This window comes from Pseudophryne corroboree, chromosome 2, assembly GCF_028390025.1.
Source record: "Pseudophryne corroboree isolate aPseCor3 chromosome 2, aPseCor3.hap2, whole genome shotgun sequence".
NCBI classification, from domain to species: Eukaryota; Metazoa; Chordata; class Amphibia; order Anura; family Myobatrachidae; genus Pseudophryne; species Pseudophryne corroboree.
In genome coordinates, this window is record NC_086445.1 from 876049788 (window position 1) to 876070075 (window position 20288).

The 20288-nt window shown below is 44.9% G+C and overlaps 1 protein-coding gene across 1 annotated transcript in view; it reads right to left on the reverse strand.

The window, feature by feature from the left end:
* Window positions 1–20288, reverse strand: part of NSRP1 (nuclear speckle splicing regulatory protein 1) — a 214997-nt gene that overhangs the window by 157868 nt on the left and 36841 nt on the right. Inside the window, exon 2 of the mRNA XM_063955957.1 lies at window positions 14726–14813. Coding sequence (XP_063812027.1) covers window positions 14726–14813 — 88 coding nt within the window. The remainder of the gene's footprint in view (window positions 1–14725; window positions 14814–20288) is intronic.

The following is a 20288-nucleotide window of genomic DNA, read 5'->3' on the forward strand; positions in this document are numbered from 1 at the left end:
AAATACGGGGGACCCCTAAGCTTTTTGTCCCCCGTATTTTTGGCACCAGGACCGGACGCAGAGCCCGGTGCTGGTTGTAAAAATACGGGGGATCCCCTGTCAATTCCCCCCCCCCGTATTTTTACAACTAGGACCGGCTCGAAGAGCCCGAGGCTGGTTATGCTTAGGAGGGGGGACCCCACGCATTTTTTTTCTTGATTTTAAACCATTCCCACTGAAAACCATGCTCTGATCGCTCCATATTATTTTAGTCAGTTAAAAAAAAAATATATTCTTTTAAAAAAAATATATAAATAATACTTGTGTCTCCTAATAGACAAACCAAGTAGATAGTCCCTTCTAATATAAATAGATATGCTATTAGCAATAAAAAAAAAAAACACAAAAAAAAACATGTTTTTAAAATTTTTTATTAGATTCCGCCAGCAAAGTGAGGCGGAATGAAATTGACGAAATTACTGTCGAAAAGCACTGTTGTCGAATCGACATTCTTCAATTGAATATACTTTTGTCGAAAAGCCGCATTTTTACCATTGCAGACATGTTGAATTTGACAACTGTCGAATTTCAAAAAGTCGAATCTGAAACGTCCGTTTTTTTGTCGAAAAGTACTGTATTGCATTGTCGATTTTTTTTTGTGTCGAAAATGCCCCATTTTTTCGACATTTGCGGCAATTCGACCGCAATTGCATATACCCCATAGTCTCCACACACTTTTCCAGCAAGTTACATATACTCAAAAGATAGAACAACAGAGTTATTCAGGGTTACAGGATGTGAGGGGATGGAGCAAGATTAGGACTTAATGTTTGGTATCCAGATGTGCAGTATTTTGAGATCTACATTCCGGTTGCTATTTGCAGTTTATAGCATGTTTCTGCACATAGATATGCGCAGAATTGTAATATTCACAAACTACTGTAAATACTGTACTCTTGATATTCGGCAGGAACCCAGTGGCGAACACCTGCAAGTACACCTGGACCAAGCATCGCCCATTCATTTAAACCAACCTATGACCCCTCACGTACTGTAAATGACCTGCCCTTTGACCTATGAAAGAAGAGCTTACACTTCCCATTGTACTGTATTTGGACACATTGTATAAAAGAGAGTCCTCCTGGCCAGGCTCAGTCTATTCTCTATGAATGTTATCTTGCTAAGACTGATTGAGTCCTGGATCCGGGAGCGCTCGCGAGCAAACGTATGTACTATTGGTTGTAGCTCTTCTCTGTAATATTATTGTATCTTTTATCTGTATCTTTTGAGTAAATACTGTTGATGCGTTGGACCACAACATTAAATTTAACTACTGGTGTCGTATTCCATTCTTGTTTGGGGATAAGATGTGTTCAGCCACACGTGTCGCTGCATTGTGCGCATAGCGTGTCGTCATGTATACGCAACGTGCATACATATCTCAGCGGTTATTTGCTTATGTTTAACGGCCGCAGCACCCCAAACCACAGTGTGATACGGTATTGCTTTTCCTTGTAAAATTATTTAAAATTTCCAGAGTGGTTTGCAAAGAGTGGTTGGAATAGCGCAGGCATGTTATGGCTGTTTTCGGGGGGGGGGGGGGCTGCAAGCTTGTACGTGCCAAAAACATGGCCCCTGCGTTGCAACTGCTTGTGCCCAGTCTGCGTAGCCATAGGCTTAACCTTGATGTTCCTCATTTTTGCATATAGGCTGGGAACATGTACGCAATTGCGAATGAGTTTACAATGGCTCCAGTAGCCTAGAAAATTGCAATTGCATACAAACATGGATTAGGCCCAGTGTGCTCAAAACAAACAAAATCCAGTAAACAGCCATTCTGATGGCGAAATGTCTTGTTATTTAGGGCCTGATACAGAGGTGCACACAGTTCATGCATAGCTGCAATTATGCACGGACTCTCAAGTGCAAAAATATGCGAATGCCACTTCAGGCATTCCCCCTTGTGATCTTCCATGCCATGGACTGAGCAAACACTGCGACGCTCACTTTTCTTATCCGAGTCGTACTCAAGTATGCTGCTGGATCTGATCTTTCCACTATTACCTCACCATCAGTAGCAACATCAGCTCCTCAAGCTGCCCCTGTCTGGCACAGAGCCTCCCTTGTAAATATCTCAAGCTATGACCAGAAGCCATCTTAAGTAATAGAAATGTTGGATTTTTTCTGGGCTGCACTTGCAGTTTGCTGATTATCATTCATAGCTTCCATTCTCTGAAGTACCTATGAAATAGGCCCTTAGAGAGGTCAGAGAAGAATGAACAGACAAGTCCAAGTTGTGAGGAAGGCAAGAGTTAAAGTGCCTACACACTGGGCGTTTTTGCCCAGCGTGTATGCACAGCAATGATTGTGAACATCGCTGGCAGGAAAATAGCTCAGTGCAAACACACTGATCTATTTTCCCTATGGCCAGCGATGTTCATGGGCGGTGAAGCACTTTCCACAGTAGGAGACTGTGAAAAGTGCTTCACTCGGCTGTTCAAACAGTCCGGCGGACGACAGTGATGCGGGAGCGCGCATCGGCGTTCATTGCCCGCCCATACACACTGAACGAGTTTGAGCTTAAAGTAGCTCAAAGCGCCAAAGGTGAGCTACTTCGAGCTCAAAATCGGCTACTGTGTGCAGGCCTTAACTCAGATAACTACTATAATGGTACACAAAAAATCATCTGTGAACGCACAGTACATTGAAGTACTGTAGATGAGCTACAGCTGCAGATGACCACACCTAGTTACAGTCCTGTTAGCTAAGAACATGGCTCAAGTTTCACCAACAGACACTTTGCCTGGTCTGCCGAATCTAGTCTTCTGCTGCAGCATGCAGATGGTACTTAGGTCTGGCATACACAACATGAATGCATAGATCCATATTTCCTTGTGCTAACGGTTCAAGCTGGTGGTGGTTGTGGGGGTGTAATGGTGTGGTGAATTGTTTTGTTGCAAACATAAGAACCCTTATCGGGTATTGTTGCTGCCCATGTGCATGTCTTTATAGTATCCGTCTACCAATTATTATTATTATTATTTTTTTTTAAGTAATGTTTATTGAGAAGATCACATTTAAATGCAGTAGGCAAAGAATGAAAAAATATCCATATGGTATAGTGTATACACATGTCTACAGTTCTTCTTCTAGCAACATCAATAGTTACCCGTTTGTAAGACATAAAATGAACGTTATGGTAAGAACTTACCGTTGATAACGTGATTTCTCTTATGTCCACAGGTATCCACAGGATAACATTGGGATATTGTCGAGCGACAGCGAAAATGGCACCAACACGGTCACGAGCTTTCTGGCCTCCCAGGATGCATTGGGGCCTCCACTATATAGTCCCGCCCACTGACTCAGTCAGATCAGTTCTTTCCACAGCGATTATAGGCAGGAACATTAGGTAGAGACCTGTACAGGCGATAAGAACACACATGCACACCCTTCCATACAAGAAGGAAGAGGTTTTTAGTGTTTGTCTAGATCCTCAAATCAGATGCGTCCGGGTGGGATCCCTGTGGATACCTGTGGACATAAGAGAAATCACGTTATCAACGGTAAGTTCTTACCATAACGTTCATTTCTCTGGCTGGGTCCACAGGATTATCCACAGGATAACATTGGGATTCCCAAAGCCATTTTAGTGGTGGGGACGCTCCTGATTGCACAGGAGGACCTTTCGCCCGAAGTCTGCGTCATGAGAGGCAAAAGTATCCAAGGCATAATGTCTGATGAATGTGTTTATGGAAGACCATGTGGCTGCCTTACATATCTGTTCTGCTGATGCACCCTGTTGTGCTGTCTGCAGAGACATTAGCCGGAATAGGGAGATCTGTATGAGAATAAGCTTCAGATATTACCATTCGGAGCCATCTCGCCAGCGTCTGTTTACTAGCAGGCCAACCTCTCCTATGGAATCCGTAGAGGATGAAGAGGGAATCTGTTTTCCTGATGGCACTAGTACGATCTATGTAGATTTTTAAAGACCGGACCACGTCCAGTGACGCTTCTCCCGCAGATAGTCCCGATACCTGAAAAGCTGGGACTACAATCTCTTCATTCAGGTGAAACTTTGACACCACCTTTGGAAGATAACTAGATCTCGTTCTGAGAACTGCTCTGTCTGGAAAAAACTTAGGAAAGGAGACTTACATGATAATGCTCCTAAATCTGACACTCTTCTGGCTGACGCCATTGCCAGTAAAAAAAGAACTTTAGCCGTTAACCACTTAAGATCTGCTCTCTCAAGTGGTTCAAACAAAGGACCCTGGAGAAATTTAAGAACTAAATTCAAATCCCAGGGAGCTGCAGGAGGAACAAATGGAGGTTGAATATGTACTACTCCTTGGAAAAAAGTACGTACATCCTGTAGGTCAGCAATCTTCTGCTGAAACCATACAGTCAACGCTGAGACTTGCACCCTCAAGGAAGCAACCTTCAACCCCTTATCCAATCCTGCCTGCAGAAAATCCAAAATTCTAGCTACTATAAAGGCTCTTGGATTGTAATTTTTTCCAGAACACCAATGAATATAGGCTTGCCATATTCTATGATATACACGGGCCGAAGAAGGCTTTCTTGCTCTAAGCATGGTTTGGATTACTTGATTTGAAAATCCTTTAGCCTCTAAGATAGAGGTTTCAACAGCCACGCCGTCAAAGACAGGCGATCCAGATGACTGTGACAACAAGGACCCTGCATTAACAGATCTGGACGTTGAGGGAGCAGTATCGGTGCTTCCACGGACATTCTCCACAGATCTGTGTACCAATGCCTTCTTGGCCAAGCTGGAGCTATTAGAATGATTGCTCCTTTTGCCTGTTTTATCTTTCTCACTACTCTGGGTATCAGAGATATTGGAGGGAACAGATATGCCAGCTGAAACCTCCATTCTACTGACAGTGCGTCTACCAGGACTGCTCCTGGGTCCCTTGTTCTTGATCCGTACCTCGGAACTTTGTTGTTTAGACGAGACGCCATAAGGTCTATCTCCGGTAGACCCCATCTGTTCACCAGTGTTTGAAACACTTCTGGGTGTAGTGCCCATTCGGTTTCCTGAATGGTGTGCCGACTGAGAAAATCCGCTTCCCAATTTAGTACACCCGGGACAAATACTGCTGACAATGCTTGGAGATGGAGTTCTGCCCACTTTAGAATGGGAGTTACTTCCTCCATCAGACTCTTGCTGTTGATGATTTAGGTATGCTACTGCCGTCGCATTGTCTGAGCGGATCTGGACTGGTCTTCCTTGTAGATTGTCCTTTGCCTGAACTAGGGCCAAGTAAATGGCTCTTATTTCTAACAGATTTATCGGCAGGCGACTTTCCCTTGCGGTCCATTTTCCCTGGAACCATAGGCTTCCGAGTACCGCCCCCCAACCTTGCAGGCTGGCATCTGTCGTCAGGACTTGCCACTCTTTTATCCAAAAGGGTCTCCCCTTGTTTAAATGGTCTGTCTGTAGCCACCATGCTAGAGACCTTTTTACATTTACTGGAATCTTTATCATCTGCTTCTTTATTGTTTGATGATTTCCGTTCCATTTTGTCAAAATGAGATGCTGCAATGGTCTGGAGTGGAATTGCGCATATTCCACCATGTCGAACGTTGATACCATCAGACCCAACAGTCGCATTGCTGCATGGACTGACATTGTCTGGGCTTGCAACGCTTTCTGAGCCATGACCTGCACCTTGACTATTTTCTTCTCTGGTAAGAGAACTCTGTAGGTCTGAATCCAATATGGCTCCCAAATGAACCATCCGCTGTGATGGATTCAGGGACGACTTCTCCCAATTTATGAGCCACCCGTGTCTCTGTAAACAAACTATCGTCTGTTGGAGATGGCTCAACAGTAAATCTTGCGACTGTGCTAAGATTAATAGGTCGTCTAGGTATGGGAATATCCTTATCCCTTGTTTGCGCAGACAAGCTGCCATAACCACCATGATCTTGGTAAACACCCTGGGTGCTGTAGCTAGCCCGAAGGGCAGAGCTTGGAACTGGAAGTGTTCCTTGAGGATGGCAAACCTGAGGTAACACTGATGTGATAGTGCTATAGGCACATGTAGGTAAGCATCCCGCACATCCAGAGATACCATATAGTCTCCCGGTTCCATAGCCAACATTATGGAGCATAACGTCTCCATGTGGAACTTCGGGATCCATATGTAATTGTTCAACATCTTCAGATTTAGAATTGGTCGATATGACCCATTTGGTTTCTGGATTAGAAACAGATTGGAGTAATACCCCTGTCCCTTTTGTGATGGAGGTACTGGGACAATCACACCTGACTGCAGTAATTTTTGGACTGCTTCTTGCAGGGCATTCGCCTTCGACTCTATACGAGACGGGCTGGTGCAAAAAAATCTTTGAGGAGGCTGCCTCCTGAATGGGAAACCATACCCCTGAGATACTACCTTCTGCACCCAGGCATCTGTTGTTGACTGTTGCCATGTGTGTGCAAATTGCAGGAGTCGGCCCCCAACCCTGGAATCCTCCAGGCGGAGGCCCGTCTCTTCAGGCTGAGGGCTTTTGTTCAGGTTTGGAAGCTGGCTTTTTGCTAGCCCACTGCTTCTTACCCCTGGATTTAAACTGGGGTTGTTTAGGCTCCTCTTTACCTTTCACTTTGCTTTGCCAGCGAAATGAGCGAAATTTTAAACCCTTGGACTTAGGGTTGTAGGTAGCCGGAAATCTGACCTTCGATTCAGCCTCTGACTCTAGGATATCCGATAAAGGTTTTCCAAATAATATATTACCCATGAAAGGCAATGCTTCCAATTCCTTCTTGGACTCCGCATCTGCCTTCCAGGTCCGTAGCCAGACTGCTCTGCGAGCGACTACTGCCAGGGCTGAAGCTTTAGAAGCAACAGTGCCTACATCAATGGCTGCTTCTTCTAAATACTGGGCAGATTGTCTTAAACGGCAAAGACGATCCTCTTGCTCCCTAGTAGGAGAGGGGATGTAATTCTCTAGTTCCTCTATCCATTCGCCCATTGCCTTTGCTACCCAGGCCGAAGCCATAGCAGGTCTTACCACTGCACCCACAAGAGAAAAAATATTTTTCAATAGGCTCTCTACCCTCCTGTCTGTGACATCATTCAAAGAGGTAGATGACAGTGGCAAAGCAGATTTGTGCACGAGTCGCAGAACATGTGCATCTACTTTTGGAGGAACTTCTCTCTTCGAACAATCTCCAGCAGGAAATGGATAATAAGAATCCCATCTCCTAGGAATCTTATACTTTTTACCGGGCGCTGCCCAAGACTCATCCATCATTTCCGTCAACTCCTCTGACGCTGGAAATTCAGCTTTCACTGACTTTGTTCGTTTGAATACAGGTGCTTTTGCTTTTAACGCTGTCTTGGCTGGTTCTTCCAGAGAAAGCACAGCCTTTACTGCATTAATGAGTTCAGCTACATCATCTGAACTAAAGCTCTGCGACTGATCATCATACGGAGTTGAATCTATTGTTTCCGCATCATCATCCGATGTATCCTCTTGTGTAGTCTGCCATACAGACGTATCTGTCTTAGTCTTACCTACCCCTTGGTTGCTTGTAGAGGCTACTGGAACCAAACCATAGGAAGGGAGCTGCATGTATGGGTTCATAGTGTAACCTAACCCCTGAGGTGGTGCTACTGGAGCTAACCTGTCCGCTATTGAAGACAGAGTCTTAGCGAACATATTCCATGGTGGCTCTACTGGAGGTTGAACTAACTCCTGTTTTTTACTTCGCTGAAAAGCGAAACAGTTTGCACACAAACCCTTATAAGTGACCAATTGAATCATATCAATTACCCCTGACTTACAAGATAAGCATGTTAGGGCTGTAGGAGTGCTTGACAAATTCTCCTCATCACTTTTGCCGCTCACAGACATTTTTTCTGATATTGACTACACAATTTTGTGACTGAACCACACCCTATAATCAGTATATAGAGGTGAAATCAATCTGACCACAGTGCACCTGATTTGAGGGTCAGAACAGGACTGACATTACACAGAAAAGTCAGCACACATACTAGCAGTCAGTCACATGTTAAAGCATTAGACATTGTCATATGAGAATACAACCTCCATAATAACTTATACATAAGTAGGAAATTTGTACTTCTGTTTAACTGGTTCTTTTTCAACATAACATGCAGAAAACACAGTAATATACAGGTCTCATATGCAATAGGTACTAAAAATTAACAGTGCACACTAAGAAGTAGAAGGAATTTTTAATACTGTATACCCTGCCTCCAGGGAGCGGGATACAGGGAGACTCACCACACTTCCATATCCAAGCAAAGACGCTCGAAAGACGCTGAGTGGATTCAGACGCTACTGGTGTACACTGCCGCTCTTGGTAACTGATAACGGACACGGACGCTGAGCGACTCCACGTGCATGCAGACACTAAAGGCCTGCCACTCGGTCTGGGCGGGTTTATATCCAGTGTACACAACCGCAGCGTCTAAGCTGCGACCGAGTACCCTCGTGGTAGCGTCTGAGCCGGAAGTGAGGTCATTCAGTTCATGAAACGAGAGACCCGCGGGAACTGGCCATGAACTCGGAGGAGGGACGGCCAGGAGAGCGTCTGAAACCCCCTGTTGACTTAAACTCCCAGGATCGCGGCCTCACCTAGTCCTGGCGCCTATGATCCCCGGAGCGTAGCGCTGTCACACTCGAGATGTTCGGCGCATCAACACGCTGTTTGTAGTCTCCACCAAATCAGCGTAGCTGTGTCCTGACCCCTCTAGTAAGAGGAAGTCCATATACTCACTGTCTCCCCATGCTCCGGCCACAGCCTGGTAACGTCTGCTGGACCTGCTAGAACATCCGACACAGACGCCCGTCGAGACAGCACTGTACCGCGAAGGTAAGCGTTGTTGCGACCCGGTGGGGAGTTTTTGGAGCGACTCTTTCTAATACACGTTTAAGACTCTGTTAAGAGAAGTCGCTCAAACAAAAACAGTAAGTCTATAAAAATAAAGTAATGAAAACTTGAGGCTGCTTTCACAGCAGCCCTGTGACCATGCGGCTTCCTGCCGCACCAAGCAAAAAACTGATCTGACTGAGTCAGTGGGCGGGACTATATAGTGGAGGCCCCAATGCATCCTGGGAGGCCAGAAAGCTCGTGACCGTGTTGGTGCCATTTTCGCTGTCGCTCGACAATATCCCAATGTTATCCTGTGGATAATCCTGTGGACCCAGCCAGAGAAATAGTGCATTTTCTCATGACGACAGTTAAATAACAGTTTTACGAGAGAAAGAAGAAGTGAAGAACAGTTGAGATACACAACCTCTAGTTGTGTATCCATTGTTAAGAACAATGTAAGGACTCAGCGACTAAAAGGAGATGTGACATTCTGAGTGGTCTGTCACGGTCCCAGATTTTATCAAAACACTTAAAAAAGTGATGCAGTATACTAGACATACAGTTGCAAGAAAAAGCATGTGAAGCCTTTGGAATTTCCTGGATTGGTGTATAAATTGGTCATAAAATGTGTTCTGATCTTCATCTAAGTCACAACAATAGACAAACACAGTCTGCTGAAACTAATACCACACAAACAATTATATGTTGTCAAGTTTTTATTGAACACACCATGTAAACATTCACAGTGCACGGTGGACAAAGTATGTGAACCCTTGGATTTAATAACTGGTTGACCCTCCTTTGGCAGCAATAACTTCAACCAAACTGTATATTCCATTTTGTATACGTGTCAAATTCAGGACAGGATTGCTTGCACAGTCGGGGAGGGGGGGGGGGGGGGGGGGGGGGTATGGGGGGTTAGGCTGTTTCCGATCTGCAGCAATTTGGCAAGTCACAGCCTAGGCAATGTAACGTAGGGAGGAGATAAAAGGGAGAAGATAAAATTTAGGGTCAAAGGGTATAGGCGAGTCAAACAGGTGCGAGAGGAGGGTGTTTATTTCTTGCCATAGTGGCGATCCGCAGGCAAGCCCACCACACATGTAAGAAGGAGCCCTCTTCAGAACAACCCCTCCAGCAGCTGTCCAAAATATCAGGAAACATAGCCTTCAACCAAGAAGGAACACAGTGCCAACGGTACAAGAGTTTGTGTATATTTTCTTTAATTTTTAACAAAGATGGAGCTAGAGACAGCGTTGTCCCACATTTCTGACCACTCTTCCTGACCTAGACCGATTCCCAGGTCCGTTTCCCAAGTCTCTAGTTGAAGAGCAATTCCGATATATGCATTCAAAAGAAGATAGGGATCTCCGATTTAAACTTACAGTGAAAATGTCTAATTTGCAGAAAACTATAGAATTCTCTAGAGGGAACTGTCACCTTCTCTTGGATTTCAAGAAATTCAGGGAAATTATCATCATCCGAAATGTAAGGAACAGAATATACCCTGCTCGCAAAGTTTTGAAAGATGCTTTACACATGCCCGGGAGGAACTCAGGATTATGAAATAGTGGAATAACGAGGGATGGGCCTGGAGCTAGTTTAAACAGTCTGTTAACAAAGTCCAGATAGTAAGGGAACGGGAAACTATAGGGTGGAACACAACACTCCGAAGACGACTGGTCCTGGGCAGCCACAAAGTGGAGTAAAGTGTCGATAAACCCAGCTCTTCAGCTTCAATATTGACCCAAACCTTACCTGCATCAGGAGCACACCACTGCACACATTGAGAGATTTGGGACACACAGTATTTCTGAAACTTAGGAATGCAAAGGCCACCACCTCGGGTGAGACGTTGGAGCAGTGATAGATTAATCCGGGGCAGTTTATGAGCCCAGACATATTGAGGAGATTAAAACTGTAAGAATTTAAAAACATAAAAAGGTGGGCTGTAGATCATTAGGGTTTGAAATAAGCATAGGAGCTGAGGAAGCACGTTCAGCTTTAACAAATTTATTCTACCTATCCATGATATGAAGTGCCCAGACCATACCTGAAAATCTAATTTAATTGATCTATAATGCAAGGAAAGTTGGTCTGGAAGCTGTGCCACACAGAGTGAAACAAGCACTTAAGGGTCTGCTTTGCTGCTGAAGGAATATAAAAATTGAGGACTTCAGTTTTATTGGTGTTAATTTTGTATCCCGAATGCTGAGAGAAGAGATCTATCTCAGAGAGGAGAAGCTGAAGGGATTGAGTAGGGTTAGAGAGGGAGATTAAGACATCATCTGCAAATAGCGCTATGTTGCATTCAGAAGAGCCTGTCTTAACTCCCGATATGTTCGTGTCACAATGGATCCTTTCCGCCAGGGGTTCCAAAACTAGGGCAAATATTAATGGAGAGAGGGGACAACCTTGTCTGATGCAGTTAGTGATCCCAAAGCTTGTGGAAGGGACATTGTTGACAGAGACCCTTGCCGATGGAGAGAGATAGAGTTCAGAGATTCCATCGTACAATTTGACTCCAAAATTAAAACGGCAATGAGATGCGATCGAATGCTTTCACTGCATCTAAAGCTAATATAAGCGAAGGAAGTTTCTGTTTGGGGACCGAGTGAAAAAGTTCTATAGCCCGTCTAGTACGGTCAGATGCCGGACATCCCGGGATGAAACCGACTTGGTCAGGGTAAATTAGTTGGGGGAGAAGAGGGGCAAGGCAATACGAGAGGCTAAACTCCGTCTACCAATTTTCTAATGGCTACTTCCAGCAGGATAGCGCGCAATATCTTAAGCTTGTTCCACAAATATGACAATGAGTTCAATGTACTCCAAAGGCCTATAGAGTCTCCAGATCTTAGTCCAATAAAGAATAAGCACCTTTGGGATGTGGTGGAATGTCAGACAGTATGAAAGTGCAGCAGCTGCACAATGCTAGCATAACAACATGGAACAGATCTCTAAGGAATGTTTCCAGAACCAGAATATAGGACATAAAAAACTCAGGGGGTAAGGGGTGTCTTATTTTGTACATAGTAAATCTGGTAATAAAAATAAATTGGGTCAGTTACCTAAAATACATCTGAACAGAACACATCTAAAGCATAGACATAATGGTCTTTTATTCAGACAAACAAAAAAACAACAACCACCAAATAATGAAAACATTCCATACAGAACGAATAATGTTTATAATGTCTCTACATTGGCTTTGCAATCATCTTAATACTGTGAGATAGAATAACACTTTTATTGCAGCCTTATTCAGAACAAAACAGTGCTCCCCTGACAAGTAATTATATGTGTATTCAAGTATACAGTAGAGGTTTATATGAACTACTACTTATAATTTGTAAGTACCCTGGAACGGTTGTTAAAAATATAATTCTCATGTGCCAACTGTGCTCAGAAAGCTCTATCGGGGAGACTGTAGGTGTTCCTGACATAGTACAGACCTGCGTAAGCTGTTATGGCTGTATAACAACTATGAATACAGCAATTCCCTCAGGGTTCCTAACAATGTGTGGTTACAGCTTTATTTTGTAGTTTTAAGAAACGCCACAGCTTTGGCTACAACCCAGGTAAGTCATCGCCTCTCCTGTGACCAAGCAGTTTTCTGTCACAGCTAAGCAGCCTTTGTAAAACAAACTGTAAGAAAAATTGCTCACTTAAACCACCACTACTCCACTTTCCTTTTAAAGTAGAAAACAAAGGGTTCACAAAAGTTAGAGCTGTCTCTTCATATTACTAGAATATATTAGCATAAAAGGAACACCGTTCCCTGTAACTTACTATGGTCATACATTTTAAGATTTTCAGAGTATAGCCAGCTTAATTCTCTGGTTTGGTGCCACTTGTTTTCCAGGTGTACTTTACAGTAGCTCAATTAAGAGTAGCTCAGTTAAGAGTATACATTGTAAAGAAGTAAGGGGAAGACATTACCATTCATCCAAAACTCTGGGAGTCACCTGACCAAACACAAAATAGCTGCACAGACATCATAACAGGCCAACACAGACAGTCATACTAGCATGAGGGAATAACCCATGATAGAAAGGTTGTTTTAAACTTTTAATACACTGGATTGATAATAGGACACTGTCTCCATCTATTTTCAGCTTTTCACCCTCTTTAAGGATCTGCGCGTGCTATGCTACAGGTGGTGCTAAAGATAAGGAGCTATTTACTGTATATACTGCAGTATGAGACAGAGATGGGGATTGATGTTAGATCTTTCAGAAAGACCGATTTCAATACCTAAGTATATTGGGGATTTGGGATTATTGTGGTAACTTGATTTGATGCAAAAATCATGATGCTGCAGCAGCGATAGATGGGGGTAATTCTGAGCTGATCGCAGCACTAAGTTTGTTAGCAGTTGGGTAAAATCATGTGCACTGCAGGGGGGGGGGGGGGGGGGGCAGATATAACATGTGCAGAGAGAGTTAGATTTGGGTGGTTTTTTTTGTTTCTGTGCAGGGTAAATACTGGCTGCTTTAATTTTACACTGCAATTTAGATTTCAGTTTGAATACACCCCACCCAAATCTAACTCTCTCTGCACATGTTATAACTGTCCCACCTGCAGTGCACATGGTTTTGCCCAACTGCTAACAAATTTGCTGCTACGATCAGGTCTGAATTAGGCCCGATGTACCTTGTCCCTTTCTGGAATGTGCATGCTTTGCCTTTTATTTATTCTTTATTACTGCACATGAGCAGTTTATCCTCTATTTCCACTACAGCGCATGTGTCAAATGAATAGCTATCTCAAGAAGATCGATATCATGCCTGATCTACCGGGTCTGGACTACACTTGGATCTACTGCATGCTGTGCCAAACCCATACCTAGGAAGCTGGTAATATATTTTCTTCCCATTGGGACCTGATTTTCTATAAACATTTTAAATTTGAGTCATATTTGGAGGTATACTGCATTTTGGCTCCTCCAGTTTTATATTGCTTAGCTCTGAATAAATGTATTGATTTCTTCATTATTTATGCACCAGTTTTGTATGGATGTATATTTACAGCTAAAGCACAATAATAATCCATAAATCCATGTGTTTTCATTTTTAATTTGTTATCTTGTAAGGACTACCCTGATTCATACAACTATAAGAGTAGTTAATTTGTAAAGTGACATTTCAATTTTCAATCTAAGCGCCAACAGACGACTTTTTGGTTGTTTAGAACTCAAACATTAAGAGCCAATCGGAAACTTCAAATGTTAATCTGGATATGTGGATAAGGTCTGAGGAGATAGTGAAATATCACGTGGAAGGTGTAGTAAAAGAGTGTTGTACTCATGGACTTGAATAGGTGGGTATGTGAGGTTCACCTAAACCATGCATGTCCAAACTGCGGCCCTCCAGCTGTTGAGAAACTACACATCCCAGCATGCCCTGACATAGCTTTAGCATTCTCTGACAGCAAAACTGTGTCAGGGCATGCTGGGATATGCAGTTTCACAACAGCTGGAGGGCCGCAGTTTGGACATGCCTGACCTAAACCTATCACACTGGATATAAAACTCATGTTGTGTATATGGACATCACCCCCAACTGAAAAGAAGTAAACCATGGTTCCCTCTCATCTACGTGAAGTGCAGTATCCAATATAACATGTATTTGGGTCTTGTAAGGTGAAACTCAACTATATGGTATCAAATACCTTCAAGTCTGTGAGCACAATACGCACCTCTTTATATTCTTTATACAGAAATCATGGTGTTCTCTATCGCCATTCAAAAAAGACAAATAAATGCATGTACTAGAGGCAGGACAGTGTGTAATATATATATTTACGGCAACTGGAGAATGAACACACTGCAAAGACTACGCAGGTGGTGGCTGCCGAATACATTACTCTTACCTCATCATCAGAATCGTCTGCAAATGCGGAATGTTTTGGCAAACAAACATTTTTCTGTAGCAGTTTCTTGGGAATAATAAGCCCATACCTGTGAAATAGATGATACAGATATAAATATTTATTAATAATCCTATACTGGAACATAAATTACGCACATTTCACAATCAGAGTCTCTACTTTTCAAAGCATTTTTCCTGGAAAACTTAGAACACTGACTAAGTCAAAATCAGAATATTTGCCACTGATAACTAGTAACCTGTCTAGTTACTGTCTTACAATTCCTTGAACACCCGAACAGCTGTATTTACTCAGAAAATCATTGCCTGCTGCCAAATTTCTGACAGTTTATCACAAGTCACTTAATGAGGATCTGTAAGGTGCTGGATGAAAATAAGAATTTACTTACCGATAATTCTATTTCTCATAGTCCGTAGTGGATGCTGGGGACTCCGAAAGGACCATGGGGAATAGCGGCTCCGCAGGAGACTGGGCACAAAAGTAAAAGCTTTAGGACTACCTGGTGTGCACTGGCTCCTCCCCCTATGACCCTCCTCCAAGCCTCAGTTAGGATACTGTGCCCGGACGAGCGTACACAATAAGGAAGGATTTTGAATCCCGGGTAAGACTCATACCAGCCACACCAATCACACCGTACAACTTGTGATCTGAACCCAGTTAACAGCATGATAACAGAGGAGCCTCTGAAAAGATGGCTCACAACAATAATAACCCGATTTTTGTAACAATAATTATGTACAAGTATTGCAGACAATCCGCACTTGGGATGGGCGCCCAGCATCCACTACGGACTATGAGAAATAGAATTATCGGTAAGTAAATTCTTATTTTCTCTGACGTCCTAGTGGATGCTGGGGACTCCGAAAGGACCATGGGGATTATACCAAAGCTCCCAAACGGGCGGGAGAGTGCGGATGACTCTGTAGCACCGAATGAGAGAACTCCAGGTCCTCCTCAGCCAGGGTATCAAATTTGTAGAATTTAGCAAACGTGTTTGCCCCTGACCAAGTAGCTGCTCGGCAAAGTTGTAAAGCTGAGACCCCTCGGGCAGCCGCCCAAGATGAGCCCACTTTCCTTGTGGAATGGGCTTTTACAGATTTTGGCTGTGGCAGGCCTGTCACAGAATGTGCAAGCTGAATTGTACTACAAATCCAACGAGCAATAGTCTGCTTAGAAGCAGGAGCACCCAGCTTGTTGGGTGCATACAGGATAAACAGCGAGTCAGATTTTCTGACTCCAGCCGTCCTGGAAACATATATTTTCAGGGCCCTGACTACGTCCAGTAACTTAGAATCCTCCAAGTCCCTAGTAGCCGCAGGCACCACAATAGGCTGGTTTAAGTGAAATGCTGAAACCACCTTAGGGAGAAATTGAGGACGAGTCCTCAATTCTGCCCTGTCCGTATGAAAAATTAGGTAAGGGCTTTTATAGGATAAAGCCGCCAATTCTGAAACACGCCTGGCTGAAGCCAGGGCTAACAGCATTACCACTTTCCATGTGAGATATTTTAAGTCCACAGTGGTGAGTGGTTCAAACCAATGTGATTTTAGGAACCCCAAAACTACATTGAGATCCCAAGGTGCCACTGGAGGCACAAAAGGAGGCTGTATATGCAGTACTCCCTTGACAAACGTCTGAACTTCAGGAACTGAAGCTAGTTCTTTTTGGAAGAATATTGACAGGGCCGAAATTTTAACCTTAATGGACCCTAATTTTAGGCCCATAGACAGTCCTGTTTGCAGGAAATGCAGGAAACGACCCAGTTGAAATTCCTCTGTAGGGGCCTTCCTGGCCTCGCACCACGCAACATATTTACGCCAAATACGGTGATAATGCTGCATGGTTACATCCTTCCTGGCTTTGATCAGGGTAGGGATGACTTCATCCGGAATGCCTTTTTCCTTCAGGATCCAGCGTTCAACCGCCATGCCGTCAAACGCAGCCGCGGTAAGTCTTGGAACAGACATGGTCCCTGCTGGAGCAGGTCCTTTCTTAGAGGTAGAGGCCACGGGTCTTCCGTGAGCATCTCTTGAAGTTCCGGGTACCAAGTCCTTCTTGGCCAATCCGGAGCTACGAGTATAGTCCTTACTCCTCTCCTTCTTATGATTCTCAGTACCTTGGCTATGAGAGGCAGAGGAGGGAACACATACACTGACTGGTACACCCACGGTGTTACCAGAGCGTCCACAGCTATTGCCTGAGGGTTCCTTGACCTGGCGCAATATCTGTCCAGCTTTTTGTTGAGGCGTGACGCCATCATGTCCACCTTTGGTTTTTCCCAACGGTTCACAATCATGTGGAAGACTTCTGGGTGAAGTCCCCACTCCCCCGGGTGGAGGTCGTGTCTGCTGAGGAAGTCTGCTTCCCAGTTGTCCACTCCCGGAATGAACACTGCTGACAGTGCTATCACATGATTTTCCGCCCAGCGAAGAATCCTTGCAACTTCCGTCATTGCCCTCCTGCTTCTTGTGCCGCCCTGTCTGTTTACGTGGGCGACTGCCGTGATGTTGTCCGACTGGATCAACACTGGCTGACCCTGAAGCAGAGGCCTTGCCTGACTTAGGGCATTGTAAATGGCCCTTAGTTCCAGGATATTTATGTGAAGTGACGTTTCCATGCTTGACCACAAGCCCTGGAAATTTCTTCCCTGTGTGACTGCTCCCCAGCCTCTCAGGCTGGCATCCGTGGTCACCAGGACCCAGTCCTGAATGCCGAATCTGCGGCCCTCTAGAAGATGAGCACTCTGTAACCACCACAGGAGAGACACCCATGTCCTTGGAGACAGGGTTATCCGCTGATGCATTTGAAGATGCGATCCGGACCATTTGTCCAGCAGATCCCACTGAAAAGTTCTTGCGTGGAATCTGCCGAATGGAATCGCTTCGTAAGAAGCCACCATTTTTTCCAGGACCCTTGTGCATTGATGCACTGACACTTGGTCTGGTTTTAGGAGGTTCCTGACTAGGTCGGATAACTCCCTGGCTTTCTCCTCCGGGAGAAACACCTTTTTCTGTACTGTGTCCAGAATCATCCCTAGGAACAGCAGACGTGTCGTCGGAATCAGCTGCGATTTTGGAATATTTAGAATCCATCCGTGCTGTCGTAGTGCTACTTGAGATAGTGCTACTCCGACCTCTAACTGTTCTCTGGACCTTGCCCTTATCAGGAGATCGTCCAAGTAAGGGATAATTAAGACGCCTTTTCTTCGAAGAAGAATCATCATTTCGGCCATTACCTTGGTAAAGACCCGGGGTGCCGTGGACAATCCAAACTGCAGCGTCTGAAACTGATAGTGACAGTTCTGTACCACAAACCTGAGGTACCCTTGGCGAGAACGGCAAATTTAGACATGGAGGTAAGCATCCTTGATGTCCAGAGACACCATATAGTCCCCTTCTTCCAGGTTCGCTATCACTGCTCTGAGTGATTCCATCTTGAATTTGAACCTTTGTATGTAAGTGTTCAAGGATTTCAGATTTAAAATAGGTCTCACCGAGCCGTCCGGCTTCGGTACCACAAACAGCGTGGAATAATACCCCTTTCCCTGTTGTAGGAGGGGTACCTTGATTATCACCTGCTGGGAATACAGCTTGTGAATGGCTTCCAATACTGCCTCCCTGTCGGGGGGAGACGTTGGTAAAGCAGACTTCAGGAACCGGCGAGGGGGAGACGTCTCGAATTCCAATCTGTACCCCTGAGATACTACCTGCAGGATCCAGGGGTCCACTTGCGAGTGAGCCCACTGCGCGCTGAAATTCTTGAGACGGGCCCCCACCGTGCCTGAGTCCGCTTGTAAGGCCCCAGCGTCATGCTGAGGACTTGGCAGAAGCGGGGGAGGGCTTCTGTTCGTGGGAAGAGGCTGTCTGCTGCAGTCTTTTTCCCCTTCCTCTGCCCCGGGGCAGATATGAGTGGCCTTTTGCCCGCTTGCCCTTATGGGGACGAAAGGACTGAGCCTGAAAAGACGGTGTCTTTTTCTGCTGAGAGGTGACTTGGGGTAAAAAGGTGGATTTCCCAGCCGTTGCCGTGGCCACCAGGTCCGATAGACCGACCCCAAATAACTCCTCCCCTTTATACGGCAATACTTCCATATGCCGTTTGGAATCCGCATCACCTGACCACTGTCGCGTCCATAACCCTCTTCTGGCAGAAATGGACAGCGCACTTACTCTTGATGCCAGAGTGCAAATATCCCTCTGTGCATCTCGCATATATAGAAATGCATCCTTTAAATGCTCTATAGTCAATAATATATTGTCCCTGTCTAGGGTATCAATATTTTCAGTCAGGGAATCCGACCAAGCCACCCCAGCACTGCACATCCAGGCTGAGGCGATTGCTGGTCGCAGTATAATACCAGTATGTGTGTATATACTTTTTAGGATATTTTCCAGCTTCCTATCAGCTGGTTCCTTGAGGGCGGCCGGATCAGGAGACGGTAACGCCACTTGTTTTGATAAGCGTGTGAGCGCCTTATCTACCCTAGGGGGTGTTTCCCAACGCGCCCTAACCTCTGGCGGGAAAGGGTATAATGCCAATATTTTTTTAGAAATTAGCAGTTTTTTATCGGGGGAAACCCACGCTTCATCACACACCTCATTTAATTCATCTGATTCAGGAAAAACTACGGGTAGTTTTTTCACACCCCACATAATACCCTTTTTTGTGGTACTTGTAGTATCAGAAATGTTCAAAACCTCCTTCATTTCCGTGATCATGTAACGTGTGGCCCTACTGGAAAATACGTTTGTTTCCTCACCGTCGACACTGGAGTCAGTGTCTGTGTCGACCATCTGAGGTAACGGGCGCTTTAGAGCCCCTGACGGTGTTTGAGACGCCTGTACAGGTATTAACTGATTTGCCGGCTGTCTCATGTCGTCAACAGTCTTTTGTAAAGTGCTGACACTATCACGTAATTCCTTCCATAAGACCATCCAGTCAGGTGTCGACTCCCTAGGGGGTGACATCACTAATATAGGCAATTGCTCCGCCTCCACACCATTTTCCTCCTCATACATGTCGACACAACGTACCGACACACAGCACACACACAGGGAATGCTCTGATAGAGGACAGGACCCCACTAGCCCTTTGGGGAGACAGAGGGAGAGTTTGCCAGCACACACCAGTGCGCTATATATATACAGGGATAACCTTATATAAGTGTTTCTCCCTGATATAGCTGCTGTATATATTTATCTGCCAAATTAGTGCCCCCCCTCTCTTGTTTTACCCTGTTTCTGTAGTGCAGGACTGCAGGGGAGAGTCAGGGAGCTTTCCTCCAACGGAGCTGTGAGGAAAAAATGGCGCCAGTGTGCTGAGGAGATAGGCCCCGCCCCCTTCTCGGCTGCCTTTCTCCCGCTTTTTTATGGAAAAATTGGCAGGGGTTAAATGCATCCATATAGCCCAGGAGCTATATGTGATGTATTTTTTGCCATATAAGGTGTTTTTATTGCGTCTCAGGGCGCCCCCCCCCCAGCGCCCTGCACCCTCAGTGACCGAAGTGTGAAGTGTGCTGAGAGCAATGGCGCACAGCTGCGGTGCTGTG